At 40.1% G+C, this 16578-nt stretch overlaps 1 protein-coding gene across 1 annotated transcript in view; it reads left to right on the top strand.

The window, feature by feature from the left end:
- The window catches only part of LOC124622357 (cytochrome P450 4C1-like), a 39242-nt gene that overhangs the window by 21713 nt on the left and 951 nt on the right, over nucleotides 1-16578 (top strand). Inside the window, exons 6-11 of the mRNA XM_047148035.1 lie at nucleotides 1-127; nucleotides 1382-1454; nucleotides 1530-1639; nucleotides 3308-3376; nucleotides 8845-9016; nucleotides 11695-11874. Of these exons, the coding sequence (XP_047003991.1) occupies nucleotides 1-127; nucleotides 1382-1454; nucleotides 1530-1639; nucleotides 3308-3376; nucleotides 8845-9016; nucleotides 11695-11874 (731 nt within the window). The remainder of the gene's footprint in view (nucleotides 128-1381; nucleotides 1455-1529; nucleotides 1640-3307; nucleotides 3377-8844; nucleotides 9017-11694; nucleotides 11875-16578) is intronic.

The raw sequence follows: 16578 nt of genomic DNA on the forward strand, positions 1-16578 counted from the left end.
TGCCAGTGAGATGACTATTAAGCGAGGTCTGTCGCCGTGGCTACACAGCGATTTTATCTACAAGAAGACTGCTACGGGAAAACAGTTCTTTAAGAATGTGGAAATCCTACAAGGGTTCACTAAAAAGGTACTTTCATACTAAAACGCCACAAGTAAGCAGAGCATGTCCGAATGTACAGCTTAACGTAAATACTCAGAATGCATACAGCAAGCTGAATGACTGCGACGTGTTTCAAGAACGCAAGAAACCGTGGACTGTGTTTATAATGATAACAAAAGTCATGTGTGGGTAGCAAAAATTTCTCAAACCCTGCAGAGCAACAGGTCGAACTGAGCTTGAAATATAGATTTTAGTATGTTACTCAATCGTGTTGCAGCTCAGTACGAAATATCATCTGCTGTGTGACTGGCGAGTGGTGACGCACTAATCTCTAGGCAACCTACGCTCAAATATTTTCAGTGATACATTATAGAGTAAAATAATGCTCTACTTACAAAATTATAAGCCGCGCTGTCACTAAGTTATGGTCACCGGTCCGCAGAAAGAGCAACGTTTCTCTTTTACACCGGTATCATTCTAACTAAATATTCTTTTCATTTGGTACGTCTTACATGGAATTCGTTCTCTAAAGTTAAAACCTTCCACATCTCATTTCCTCAAATGTTCACCACATAAACTGAGAGAAGCAAACTGGCCGGAGCACAAAAATTCTCATCCTAGTCTCTGAATTTCAGAACCTTTGGTGTCGTGGTGTCTACCAGTGTTTGGACCTAATTTTCCTTTCTGATTCATGTAAAATAAAGAAAGAAAGTTTCGTCGTTTCTAGAACAGTGGGAGTAATATTTGTAAGTTACATAATTTGGAATGAAGAATTATATTAGCCGTAGGGAAAGTGAATAGAACACTTGTATTCGTGAATGTTGCGGTACATCCGTAAAGTTAACAGCATGCAAGACACTACTGCGAGATATTGCGGAGTGTCGATAAAGTCTTTGGGATTTAATTCGGCCAGGAATCACAGAAGACATCGGATGAATCCAGAGTACTCTAACAGGATGGTAACACGTCCGTCAGTATAGGCCGGAAGAAAGCCCAACGGAAATGTTCAATGAACTTAAACGGTTGAGGGGCTGCATTCATTTCACGAGACACTGACGAGTAAAGTTAGAGCACCGGTACCCGAGGTAGATTGTGCTTCACTTTTGCTTCGTCCATCATACATCTCGTACAGGCTCAAAGAGAATTACTTTAGAAAGATTTATTTTTCCAATGAGTTACATGGAGTTTTAGAGTCATAGGTTATTTTTCAATTTCCTGCGCCCATAAACGTCCATTGTTTCACAATAAATTGCTAAATCACTTTTTTTCTCTCATTTTCAGGTAATTAATGAAAGGAGGTTGTCAAGGCAATCAAATAAACAGAAGACAACATCAGACAGTGTTGACGAATTTGGTAAGTCGACTTTCGTTGGTGTCTTATAAGCGAAATTACGCGAAGTTCTCCGACGAATGATATCATTTTTTACAGGGAGGAAGCGGCGAGTGGCGTTTCTGGACATGCTGCTGGAAGCTTCTGAGGTATCACAGAAACTCACTGATGAGGCGATACAAGAGGAAGTCGACACGTTCATGTTTGAGGTCAGCGAAGAATACTTGTTTCTACCAATACTAAATGAACTTAAGAGAATAATTTTTTCTGAAATCTAACGGTGGCCATCGCTGAGAGGAAGATTATTCTTTTCTTTGTCTGTAACGTACAGGACTGCCTAAAACGCTCACCAGATATAGACGGTATTATATGAAATGAAACTTAATTCGAAATTCACGTTGACCCTGGCTCGGCATTCTTGTGTCATTCTATCTGATACGACTGAGTTACTTAAGAAGCATTGTTTAAATATCTTGAACACTATTGAACTCAATGAGATATTAATTAGATTCTCATATCACTCTCGTTAATCTCTCAGTTACTCGTAGACCCTTAGTTAAGCAGGTCGCCCACCACAGTTCAGGCACAAGGTTCACTCGCTGGATCTGTAAAGATACAACAGCTCAAACTAAACTAAGTTCATACTTTTCCTTTGGTCTGCGGTGCGTATTTAATGATATCGTTTAAGTGAGGACTCGTAAGAGTTGCCAGCCGTATATTTAAGCGATACGGACATGAAGCCGGCCGCGGTGGCCGTGCGGTTCTAGGCGCTCCAGTCCGGAGCCGCGCTGCTGCTACGGTCGCAGGTTCGAATCCTGCCTCGGGCATGGGTGTGTGTGATGTCCTTAGGTTAGTTAGGTTTAAGTAGTTCTAAGTTCTAGGGGACTAATGACCACAGCAGTTGAGTCCCATAGTGCTCAGAGCCATTTGAACCATTTTGAACGGACATGAAATCAAGAAAATATCAATTATTTTGTTACGTATTTAGCCATGGTAAGCTATTACATAATTTCTCCCGTTGTTTAACGAGAAACAGTTCACACGTGTCGAGTTCCAAGCACAACTTCATTGTCCAGAAGACTGAGATGCCGTTATCTTCTCGCACTATTCGGCGGTACACAAGAAATACAAATAACAGCCATGCTTCATCTGCAGGTAAAACTTAATCTTTATTTTTCTGCATTTACCTTTGCTCGATGAAAAGGCTATTATTTACTAATGTCAAACTGGCATTTAATCTTTTCCCTAAGAACGGGAATGCTAGTACTAAAATAGAGCGTCTAAAATCTGCGGTTAAAATGCTTTGGACTTTCACTTTATCCTCGAAAAAAAAAAAGGAGTGGGCTCTCCTGCAGGATATAAATGAGTAAAGTTCTAAAAACACGCAAAAAGAAACATATCCATAACTAAAACCAATTTGGCTCTTTATAACTTTGTGGTAAGAAGTGCTACACCATTACGCCAAGCGATCGTTTACATTTTGTAAAGCGGGTGGTGACGACAGACACCGTCTTTCACTCGAACTCATCGAAATAATTCAATAGGTTTCAGCCCGATGTACCCACGATGTCATACAATAGGATTCCATCTGTCCGTTCTTTATGCGAGAACAGCAACACTGTACATGCCGTAAGTCCATGTCTTAAATGATGCAGCATACATGAGCGTCAATGAATATCGATTGTAGTTCCTCCAGGAGTTAGCTTAGTCGTTTCCGAGAGGATGAGGTATCTGTTTTAATTGATCTTGTGGTTTTCATTCATATGCGGTAGAAAACATTTTCGCGTCTGATTTATCATTACATAGACAATTATTACAGTTTTACCTCATGAATGAGGTGGAGTCGCCGACTGTAACACAGTATTTTTGTTTTCCAGGGCCATGACACTACGTCGGTCGGAATGGCTTGGACGCTTTTTCTGCTGGGCCATCATCCAGATGTTCAGGTGAGCAAATTAGGGATGAAATGGAAAATACATGAGTACGTTTCCTTGGCAATTTACTTCCCTTTTTCGTAGGTGTCATAGATACGTGAATAATTTCTGTCGAAATTATTAGAAATGTGACTTCTTACAGACCACTAATACATTATTTTTTTGTGTTACTGAACAGTACGATTCTTGAATATTTAATACCAACCAAAATATAAGTCCTCGTCTTAACTCATGTTAAAAATGTAAAACTTTTTGCTGTTGCAATAAAGATGCTTCCATAGCCTAACAAAATATTTATCTGTTGAACCAAAGGAACTATTCAGATAAAATAAATTACGATATGACTCTGTAACACCCCACCCGTCACTTAGCTGGTTTTGGCGTGTGTTCACCCCAACTAATTGACTAACAGATCAACAGAGAGTGCAAAACTGCCGCAGTATCGGATAACGCAAAAAAAGTAATATGGCCCTGTGACTCCTGATTGAACTGCGGTGGCAGTGTTGACATTAATTTATTCAGAATTGATCACTTTTAATTAAACAGGGGTGCACATTGATGTTATATTCAGCTGTTGAACACCAGATGCAAATGTTGAACCTAAAATTAATTTAGAAAGTGACTTGGGATTTCAAGTACTTGACTGAACACAGATGCAGTCGATTAGCACAAATTTATTTTAACTCCCGACCTTCAATCATCACATTACAAGACTCTCCCATCAGGCAGTGGTAATAAATTGCGTTTGTGTGGAGCAAAGCGCGCTAACTCAAAAGTAATTCCTATCGACTGACCCAGGCGTAATGCGAAGTGCGAGAAGAATTCTACAATACACGGCCCATGAAACCCTCGTGGAAACTTTGCCGACGTGATCCAACAAATTAATCAGTGGCTGGAGCGGGCGCAATATCACCGAATACAGCGTGGCGGAACGGCGTCTTTGTGTGGACGTCGGCCGACCTCGTGGTGCTGCAAGGCTGCGCTTCTCTATTCACTCCTAGCTACCTTGCTCAGTACATAGCTGAACCAAAACTTCCTATCTCCAAGCTCAATCGTTCCCTTTGCTAAGTCCTAAACTGCAGAGATGCTCACTCTTTCTCAGGCAAGCTGAGTCAAGAAAGCCACGTCCGCACTCCAGGGAAGCTGGGAACGGAAAACCTCTATGGGGACTTCTCCCAGTCCGCTCTTCGCCTTGGTTTCCCCTCCAACAAAATCACTTATGCCAATTGCAGCAACAGTCACATTAATTATGTGTCGCTTCCCAGTGCCGACCAATGCCTGCTCTGGGAAGTGAACAAATTCCCACAAAATTTCCCTTCCTCTCAACTTCTGTTATTTAGCTCCTCCCAGGCCACCCATCAAGGTTATCATCTGCACAAACACCAATTTTTCCGGAATTCTGACTCCCAGGAGAGTACTTCAAATTCATCGGTCATACGTTCCCATCGGAGGCTGGCGTATTTCATTCTGTTGCTCTTCACCTGATTTACTTCAGACTCTGCGGACCGTGAATTCAGTGTGAAGTTGCTATAGTCACGAACACGTATATTTTGACGTCTGTTGACCGCTCCACCGTAGCTTTAGGCGGCTTGAAAGGGAACTGAGTGGGAGGGTTGGGGCGATAGTCAGTGGGTAGAGATGTAATCATATACCTATATTTTATATAATACTTCAGTGAGAATGAAAAAGGAAACAGAAGGTAGTATACAAATGCAACAACATAATATGAAATATTTTCAAATACCAAAAGCGTGAATGTAGCTCATAAAAAGTTGGATTCATTTCTAAAATTCTTTCCTAAATCAACAGAAAATCAGGTCTGTACCATAAATCACGACTACACCAACTGAAATGTAATGTATTTTTTGTGATGGAAAATATATAGGTCAAATTAGGAGAAAATATGACATAAGTTACAAAGAACATGTAAGAGAATGGAAGTACAGGACAAATCACACTTTCAGCATTACCAACATAAAATTACAACCAGAAACACAAGGATAAACAACAAACAAAAAGCTAGTCGCCCAACAAAATAGTACCAAAATATTCATACAATCCTAACAGAACAGAAACAACTCATAAACGATGAGACCAACCTGGCTAGCAATACACTTTTTAAACTAATAGACCAATTAATATAACATTAAATTTAGCCATACGAGCAAACGTCTACAAGTATCATCCACCCACCATCACCAACGCTACCCCTCTCCTCCCACTCACCTCTACTATCTCCTCGTAGTTTCTTTCCCATAATCACCTTCCGACCTTCTACAATCAAACCTAAAACTGTTGTCCCACCGCCCTCGCTCACATCTTTGCTGGACATCTAAGACATCCTCATTGCTCTACACTCGCTCGCACCTATCCAAAAACACACACACACACACACACACACACACACACACACACACAAACACAGAAACACACACACACACACACACACACACACACACACACATACACACATACACACTCTTTTCTTTCTATCCCCCGTTTGCCACAATCTAATCTCTTTGTTTCTTTCTCTTCTCTCTCTCTCTCTCTCTCTCTCTCTCTCTCTCTCTCTCTGTCAATAGACACACACCGCTGATAACTGATAATTTATTCGTGACCGATTTCGCTGCTTTAAGCAGCCTATTTATGTGATTAGTAGCGTTACATATATTAGCACATTCACAGACGTGTGAGAACTCACAACAGTCCAAAGGAAGATATGTCGCAAAAATGCTGAATATTTCGCGAAAAACATGGTTCTTTCAAATAAAGCTACCCAGACGTCATACTATTACCATATGTGCATCCGGTTGTGTCACAGCTGTTACCCTTCACATCTTTATAAGGTAAAAGTTCAGCCATCTCCAAATTGCAAAGTCCACACAACTGAGATTACAGACCTCAACCATGTAACACTAGGGTGTTCACGCTATGATAGGTACCGGCACAAGTTTCTTAAGGCCTTGATCAGAGCCTTAATTTCCAAACCTTCATCTGTGACGGACCTGTTTCGACAGCTGACCACAACGGACTATGTCAGTACTGCTCAGTTTCTGCAAGAAGCGGATATCACATTTATAAGTCAGACATAAAGGCTACAGAGTAAGAAGTTGTGGTAAATGGACTGCACTGAATGCGTCAACGTACAAAGTGTACCATGAAATTTACCTGGAATTAATTTCCAATGTCTACGCTGCATATATCACACTGTATATCAAATGTGTAGCTACTCAGTCCTCTGGCTAAATAGTTAATTCCAAAGGCCAATAAATAGGAGTATGGGTGTCCGTAGTCACAGGATCCATCCCCAGAGAGCGTCTCCGGACACTAATCTACGTTACACTACTAATAGCCTGACGTTGGTGTTTGTGGTTTATTCAGGTTCATTTTATCACATTCACAAGTTGTCAACCTACAAAGAGAACCAATAAATAAAATACATATTGTGGTGAGTGCGAAACACGTGAAACTACAGGAGTCTTTCTCTTGTGAAGTATTGAAAAGTGAGACAATGTGGATGTAACATAAACACTGGGTGAGAAACAAGGAGCTTAAAAAACGCGAAAAACTGCGAAGTTTTTTCTGTTCTAGGATAAAAAAGAAATAAAAAGCAGTGTCTTTCAGAATAGGTAAAAAAGAGCCGAGAATGACATAAGTGAAATGCACGCATATTTTGTAAGGAAGCACTGCTTTAAATCTAAAACACCAGAACACGGAAAAAAGATCCAAACACGAAGAAAGAGTTTAGTGACACCAACGGAAGTTGGTAGGCTTGTTTTTAGACGTATATTCAAATTTAGCAACAGTCGCACAAGAGTGGGGCTAGTCTCACCATTATGAGGATGTAAATCAGGATTACTTATGTTTACAGGATGTAAATCAGGTTTACACGTTGTAATGGTCGTAAGCGTTAGTTACCCTGTACATGACTGTGGGCAGCGGTGGTTACGGGAAGGCTCGGTCACGAGAAGACCGGGTTCCGGACAGCCACGTGGCGCTACCGAGAGGTGTATGGCACGGATTCGAGCACTGGTTGGAACCACAGTGACACAACTGATTGAAATGGTTCAAATGGCTCTGAGCACTATGGGACTTATCATCTAAGGTCATTAGTGCCCTAGAACTCCGAAATACTTAAACCTAACTAACCTAAGGACATCACACACATCCTTTCCCGAAGCAGGACTCGAACCTTCGTCCGTAGCGGTCGCGCGGTTCCAACACAGCTGATACTGTTACAAATCGGTTATATCAAGTGCAGCTCCAAGTCAGTGCATTTCACTGATCCCAAACAACTACCATTTCCAACTTTAGTGGAGTCTAGCGAGAGCTCATAAGAGAGAGTAGTGGAGGTCTGCTGTGTTTTTTGATGAAATCTGGTGCTCCCGCCGTGGCAGTGATGGCCATGTGTTTGTTAGTAAGAGGTCAGGTGAGCATGTGCAACCAGTCGGCGTCCTAGTCACACTGGACGTGCACTTGGAGTTATGAATTGGGGTGCAATGTCGTATAAAAGTAGAAGCACTCTCGTGGTTATCCTACAAACCCTGACCGCAAATTTGTACGTCAGCCTGCTGATTCAATCTGCTATGCTGCCTTCATGAACAGAATTCCAGGGAGTGTTTCCCAACAGGATAACGCTCACTCACATACCGCTATTGTATCCCAACATGCTCTGCAGATTGTTGTCGTGTTGCACTGGTCCACTCGATCACCAGATCTGTCTCCAATCCAGCATGTGTGGGACATAATTGGACGACAAATCCAGCGCCATCCACAATCAGCATTAACCATTCCTGTCTTGACGGACGAAATGCAAGAAGCATGGAACTCCATCCGGCTGGTCCCGGCGGAACTCCGAGTCCTCCCTCGGGCGTGGGTGTGTGTGTTCGTCCTTAGGAGTGTGTAAGCTTAGGGACTGATGACCCTAGCAGTTAAGTTCCATAAGATTACATACACATTTGAAGATTTGGAACTCCATCCCACAAACTGACCTCAGCCGCCTGTACAACAAAACGCATCCACGCTTGCAGGCTTGCATTAAACATTTTGGTCGCTACACCAGTTATTCACGTAACAGCATGTCAGACCTACAATGGCTTAGCTCGCGCTTCCAGTAACCTAGGATATCAATCACTTAAACACATTACCTAGAGAAATGAATCCCCAAAATTTCTGTACTCTGCGTTAATTATTTCTCAGTGCTGGAATTTTTTTGCCGTCAATGTATTATGTGCCCACACCTTCAAAGTGATCAAACCAGAAACTTTATACATAAAATGTAACACGTTTAAGGGAAACATATTCCTTAATTGTAGGAAAAACCATTAATAATTCATACTACAGGCTATATAGTACCTTGCAGAGGAGCTTACGACATAACCACGGATGAATACTTCATATTACAGCAACTGTTCGCTTTTGCGTAATCATTACTTACTTCTCTCACTATCTGATCTGAACAACTACAATAATGATTGCAGGAGAAGGTCTACGCAGAGCTAAACGATGTCTTCGGAGGGGATGCCCGGCGGAATCCATCGATGCAGGACCTCAACAACTTGAAGTATCTGGAGATGGTGATCAAGGAGTCGCTCAGGCTCTATCCCAGCGTGCCTTTCGTAGGCCGAAAGGTTACCCAGGACGTAGAAGTAGGTATGCAAAACACTTTGTTTAATATTTCATCTGTCGACTCTTTCACCAATGAGCGTACCACTTGCAGTACGTACGTTCAGGAAGAGTGTCGTAACATTCACAGAATATAATTAGTTATGAATATGCTTTAACGTTCTATGTTATTTGTCAAATAATCCACTTGCCTACTGGTATTCCGGTTTGCAAGTCTCCACTGTCTGCTATTAGAACAGAAGTAAACAAAGCCGACTATGAAGTGGAAACGGTGTACCAGCTTGTTAGATGAAAGGTTTTCTTAAGTACCGTTTCATTACGATTACATTCTCTGAGACATGTTGCTTATTTATAACGGAGACTTTCTTGTGACGTATTTAATTATTCCGCAAATCAATAGCTTCCGGAGAAGGGATGGGCTTACTCGTTCATTTATTTATTGATACGCATCCTTTCCGGAGTTTGTGACTGAATGAAAATGAATATATTGTAAGTCTGAACGCTTGCGTGGGTAATCACAGAGAGTGAGTAGAGTAGAGCCATTGGTAACCTTAATTTAACAAGATTAGTAAGGAATGAATACTGTGATATGAGTCTAAGATATACGTCAGGTTACTTATTTGTGGTGAAACGATTGGTCAGGCCGAACGCGTCCTTTTCCTCTGCAATCTTTAGAAAGTGGAGCCATTTCTCTGCATCCGTTATGCCAGGGATTTTGGCTTTGGCGTGGTAAGGTAACGGAAATTCTCTGTAGGGCTGTCTCTTCTAAGTACTGGTGGCAGCTATCTTTCAGCGTCATTTTCGCTATAGGAATGCTTTTAGGTACATTAATCTTGCTCCTTTTAGTAAACTTCCCGGCAAGAGTGTAGTGTGAGCTATTGACTTCGTGTGAGACTGAACCACTGATATTTCATGCGTTGATCAATAAGGATTCATAGTTCATTAGTAGTTTGTCCATTGATGTTCACGTATAAATTTGGGTGATATTTATCCCAGTTTAGTGACTTTTTTTCTTTGCATCCAGTATGGAGACCGTTGTTCGCCATCATCCCCAAGCGCTCATGATTTTGCAGCTACAAAAACATAACATGTAGCATTGTGTAGTACGTTAAATCCACGTAGAACGACTGCGTACATCCCATACGCATTATTAATTGATTATTTTTCTGAATATTCGACATTTTTGTTGACAGTAATCCATTGTGTTTTCTGGTTAGTTTGGTTCACTTGTAAAAAAAAAAAAAAAAAGAAAAAAAAGAAAAAAAAATATTACGTACTGTTTGAAACTCTTAAAATGATTATTTCGTTGCAAATGTTTTGCCAACGTTGGTCTGCCATCAACCCCATGTTCTCATGATTTCACAGTTAGTAAGCCATACTACGTTGCATTGTGCAGAAAGCCAAAATCTGTGTAGAATGACTACCTGCATGCTGCCAACTTATTACTCTGTAACCTTTTTTTTATTATTATTACCTTACCATTTACAGAAAATAATTCATTGCTTTTGTTGGCCTGGACATAATGACACCCCTGTTTTTAGGAAGACGACGAAAAGAAATTCTGATTCCATCTGGAAGTATATATAATTTATTTAAAAAAATAAAATAAAAAAATTAAAAAATTCAGTTGTGAGGAGCATTATGCAGAAAGTTATCAGACAGTTAACTTCAGTCATTTCTTCATCTTATGTTTGTATCTCCATATTTTACGAATTTCATCCAGTACACCTGCCACGCAGCACAATACGCCGAACAACGCTATGACCATTTCTTACTCAATTCCAGTCTTGCCTAACTAAACCTAGGAATGACTGTGAAGTATCTGTAGGCATCGATTTTTTCTTTTGTCAATTGTGTCCGATGTAAGGAAAATGTTTATTTCCTGATCTAACAGACATCTCACATGCTTGTAATAACTACATATAATAATCAGGGAGCTGTTTCATTGCTAGTAAAATGAAAAATTATTCAAAAATTATCATAATAACTGTGCTACAGAAATTGTTATAAAATATTTGATGTCAACAATTACAAGTTACGATTGGTGGGAGATGCCTGTAACATCAAAAATTGCCTTGTTTCTTTCCTCTGCTAGTCGCTTGTGCAACAATTACATCTACAACAATTTCATTGTCCATATGAAATGCTAGTTATTCAAAAAATAGATGATTTGGGACATTTTTGGCGTTGCTAAAGTGCTTAAAATTCGTTCGTGTGCACTTTTGACTTCGCTCTACGTGGTGCTGCGTTCGCTTGTCACGGCTGGATCTGCTTATTCGCCGATTCATGCACTAGGTAGGAAGCGCTCCACAAACCGCTATGATAAGCGGTTCTTCGTGCAGCAGAAATGAGTAAATTGAATACTGCAGTGCGACTTAGCAGCATAAATTTGTACAGAGCATTTTTTCTGTTTATCCATCCGGTGCAAAAAATTTCTGTGTAGTTTTTGGCATTATTGTAATGCGTATTTTTACGTTCCATGACAGGGGCTTTTTGTTATATGTGTTTTGGGTGAGCTGGAAAGTCATTCATTTTTACTTATTCTGGACTCCAATTACATTTTCTCGAGGACATTCCAGCTCATCCAGCCTCCAAGATATTTGAATTCTTCCACCATCTCAATTTTTTTATCATACAGCGGTTTAATTTCAACATGGTGATATATGGTGATGATAAGCCTCATGTTTGATTTGTCCATCTGGCAGGTGGTTACCACCTTCCGAAGGGAACAATGATACTTCTGCACATCCGCAAAGTTCACCGCGATCCTGAACACTGGCCGAACCCGGATCGCTTCAACCCTGACAACTTCCTGCCAGAGAACGCCCAGGGAAGGCACCCTTACGCCTACGTGCCCTTCAGCGCCGGACTTCGTAACTGCATAGGTAAGCAGTCCCAACGACAACGTTGCTACATTCTGCACCACAAAGGGGCTCTATATTAAAATATTATGGTAGTCTCTGATTACATACTGTTACAAAGCAACTCCACGTACTGAAAAAAATTGACATGATAAAACTTTAATTCCTCTACGTTACGTCAAGAAACCAAGAAAGTAGTCAGTAGGCGTAGTAGTGTCAAATTTCTTGTTTGCTTGTTTATTGAGACAGTGTCTGATGCATATCTTAAGAGCTATAGTTTGTAATCTGCCACAAACTTGTAACATCAGAGATGAAGATAACAATAATTTCTCTACGATACCTCATTTTGAAACATTTCCATTACATCATGTTATATACAGTCTTAAATGTGTTACGCTAATCTCTTCATCTCTGCAGATTTTATTCCATATTTTCTGCTGTTTCTTTGTGTGACGAGGTCTTTGTAGGCTATCTTAGCTCAAGTCCCCGACGTCTTCCCCAAATACGAGATACGTTATACATCGTAGTAATTAGTCCCATTGTAATCTCCCCACGGAAAATTACCCTCTACCACGCAATAATTAATAATGGTCAACCAAATCATCCACATGTATTTACGTTTGAAAAGTATCTGATCAGATTTTCTAGTAATATATGCGCCGACAGCTCGTCGACGCCAAGGTATTTTTCTAGTACGTTTATTCTTTGGAACAACAGAGGTACAGAAATGTATGCTCCATGGTTATTATAGAGAGAGAGAGGAACAGCTTCGGAAGTATCGGTTGGAAGATTGTCGGATTGCTAAAGGAGATTTATTTACTCTTCTTCGCGCTAAAGCGAGCTAGGAAAGTTTGTGCCGCTAGCGTGATAGATAAAGAGAAAGAAAAACCTGTAAAAGAAAATTACATGAGACTTGGAACCAACAGAAAACGGAACATGTACGGAAATGGATTCAATATACAATTTTCCTCAGAAATAAGATTTGTGACCATTTTATTCTAGAGTGAATGACGGATGAGTTCTCTGTCTGAACCATTGATGATTGTCTGGGCCCTGTAATTAATTGGGAAGTTTCAGCTGTGACGAAGAGAGCCTGCAATCTCTGAGTTTTTTGAAATCGTCCAAAAAGGCTTCGTCCACATCTGAAATTTTAGATCTGTCGAAAACTGAACGAATTGTTCAAACAATCGATTTTCCCAACTGAATGCAGCGCTTAATAATAATAACAAATGTAAAGATCTTTTCTAGCAAGCCAGCCGCTGAATATTAAGACGAAGGGCTCCACCAGAGATTCTACTAGGCTGATTTCACGTAAATAATATATTTAAACTGTACACAGATAAAGGACAGAGAGAGAGAGAGAGAGAGAGAGAGAGAGAGAGAGTGAGAGAATCCTCCATTAGCATAATTGTTTCTCTGTCTTTTCACGGATCAGCCTAACCAGAAAACACGAAGCCCTGACTTTATTGTACCGATTTATGTGTGAGAGGGAAAGAGCGATAAAGGCGACAGATACACTTCTGTACAGACAAAACATTACACCAAGTTAGCGGCAAGCTGCATTCACATAGACTTTCATCATTTAAAAAAGCAGAGTAGAATTCATTATACCATGTTGGGCATCTACGTATGTAGTACACACCTTTACGAAGCTTTAGGAACTTATTTATTTGGTGATGGATTTATTATGTTTTCCACCTTAAATGGCTAACTTACATTAATGATATTTATGGATCATTAACACAGTACCTAAATGTGACATTTTTGATCAATAATAGTATTAGGTACATCAATTGGAAGGATTTAATTAAAGTAAAATACAACTATTTCATACTTATAAAATATATTTACGTTTACCGTGGCGAAACTGATGGCAGGTACACACTAAACAGTGACTTACTTATTTTGAATCCAAAATAAGAGACACCTTACCATGATACACCATAACTAATTTGAGACTAATAACACTGCCATTCTAGTAATAATTAATCACAGGGTCTTTAGTATATCATCCAAAACATCTTTCCATGATACACTGAAATTGGAGATAAAACAATAATATGTGCACCCTAGTAAAACTTATCAGAGTGTGACTTTACTAGTTGTTACTATTAGTTTCAGACAACCAGAACTTTGGCAGGGTGGTTTGTACTCTGGTAAATTAACTTATTATAATTTTTTTCACAACTTGGGTCTTTCTACTCTATGGAAGGCTTTCCTGTGATCAATAAACTTTAATTGTGTTTCTGGTCAAATTACCTATGTTTTTCAATAGTTTCCAATGGTTTCCTTATTATAAATATATTATCATTGCATAAATTTTCCTAAAGGGTGATTGTTCTTACAAAGAACAATATATACATTTAACCAAAACACAAATTCACTATATCTGTAAATAAGACAATGACAATGGCTTTCACAGGGAAGAATCCAGTCAGATCGAAAATGAGAAAATGTTAGAAAATGTTATCTAGGATGGGAGACTGACTTCAACAATGACAAAGACATTTCAGAAGAAGGTTAATAAATTTCAAGCTGTCTTCTCTATATAATTACGGCTATACATACTCCTGGGTATGGTTCCAAATCATGAACAGAAACGAAAACAGAAGAATCACGCATATAGGCAGCAGAAGTGAAGCTCACGAGATAAGTATGCTGACAGGGTAGCAGAAAATAGAAATAAGTGGAAGGATCATGTTGATAGAACGACAGAAATTAGATTGCCAAAGAAAGTAACGGCCGATCACAAAGCGATAACAAGACGAACATCTTAAGAGGTGGATGGATGATACAGCCTGGAACAGAAGACTACAATACCTAACTCTTGGAAGAATATGATGGTTACGATGAAATCATTAATGTATTTCAACAAATTGGCGATATGTGCGGCTCTGAACAGATTATGGTTTTCATACTATGTAAATAGATCGGCATCTGCTCCAGGAGCTGGTTGCGCTGCTCGTGTTGCAGCCTAACTAGGCAAGGCTAGAATGGTAATAGTTATGTTGCCCATCGAAGCTTGCATTCAGAACCAGTGCCTTGACCGACCTTCAGGCAGACATTGAAATGGTTCGTGGTAGTTTCCTCAGCTTAGCTACTGGATACTAGCATGCGGTAGCAAGCCCGAGGAGGCTATCAAGAATTATTACGCTGGGAAAGTCAACGCAATCGCAGTAAACTGCTTCAAGTTGGGTTTGGCAGCGAAGTGTCCCCTACGTTGTTGGTCGACAATATTCCTAAAGGCATATGATTTGTTTGATTGACCTGTTCAGAGCCTTCATTTAGGCGTTTTAATTAAGTGTTGGTCAGTTGCTTCTGAAAAAAAATGAAAAAAAGAAAAGTTCTGCCTGGAAGCTTTTCAGATTATTACACTGTTTACAAGTACCTCTCCTTGAATCTGCAAGTTTCCATATTTTGTGAAAACGCAAATCTCCCAATCCTTGGGCTCGTATTCTGTGTAACAGGTCCCTTCTGTAACTACAAAGCTGCACTAGAAGGCTTCCTCAGGAGAATATTTTCTGGCGACATGCTTTGTTGACAGTCTCTCTCACCTTTCTTCATACTCTCTCTTCATTTCGGCACTTAAGGGGATTCGTCCCTGAACCGACGACTTTTTTAAACTTCTCTTCCCCCTCACAGTAATACTGATCTCAAACGCACAAGTCGCTCAAATTTTGTAAAAATAATTACCGATATTAGGCAAAGTATTTTTGAGAAAATCATTTACGTGTGTATTATATTATGTTGTTGACAAAAAAATTATAAAAGGCTAAAAAGCAACACTATTTCACTGGCGTTCCATTTCCTTTGCTACCACTAACTCGACTGCTTAGGAAAACAGTCAGGCTACATACAACATTCAGGGAAGTATGTTATACATCCAGTTTAACCTTCTGATGCTAGTCTGTGAAAAATAACAAAATTTATTTTACTACGAGAAGTATATATATACAAATGAGGATTAATAAACACACGCATTAATCACCATATTTTAGAAGTTTCAGAAAATAATAGGCAGGGGAGATGTATAAGGTCCTTCTAATTATACGTGACAAGTTTGGTGAATTTAACTTCATTCATTTAAGAGGAAAGTGTACCTGAATGATAAAAATTCAGGTTTCCGGTGGTGGTGGTGGTGGTGGTTAGTGTTTAACGTCCCGTCGACAACGAGGTCATTAGAGACGGAGCGCAAGCTCAGGTTAGGGAAGGATTGGGAAGGAAATCGGCCGTGCCCTTTCAAAGGAACCATCCCGGCATTTGCCTGAAACGATTTAGGGAAATCACGGAAAACCTAAATCAGGATGGCCGGAGACGGGATTGAACCGTCGCCCTCCCGAATGCGAGTCCAGTGTGCTAACCACTGCGCCACCTCGCTCGGTCAGGTTTCCGGTAAATCGCAAAAGAGGATCTACAAACTTCTTAGCTTAGCACTATGCTGTTTTAGAACATTCATGTTGCATGTTCCTGTTAGTCACCTGTTTCTTTTTCCTCCATGCTCTTTCTCTTCTTTCCTTCATTTATCCTAGCTTCCTTGGTAACAGCTTGTGCAGCTCTCTCGGCTTCGGTTACTCTCAGCTGATGTGTAACAGAGTTTCCAGTATCCACTTCCCTATGCAGCGGCTTTAGGCAGGCTTAATAGACTTCATAACAGCAAGAAATGATTGTGAATGTATTGTATGCCTGTACACCGAATTTCTCTAGGTGGCTGTTGAACCAAATGATAAG

The sequence above is a fragment of the Schistocerca americana genome, chromosome 7, assembly GCF_021461395.2.
Source record: "Schistocerca americana isolate TAMUIC-IGC-003095 chromosome 7, iqSchAmer2.1, whole genome shotgun sequence".
Taxonomy (NCBI): Eukaryota; Metazoa; Arthropoda; class Insecta; order Orthoptera; family Acrididae; genus Schistocerca; species Schistocerca americana.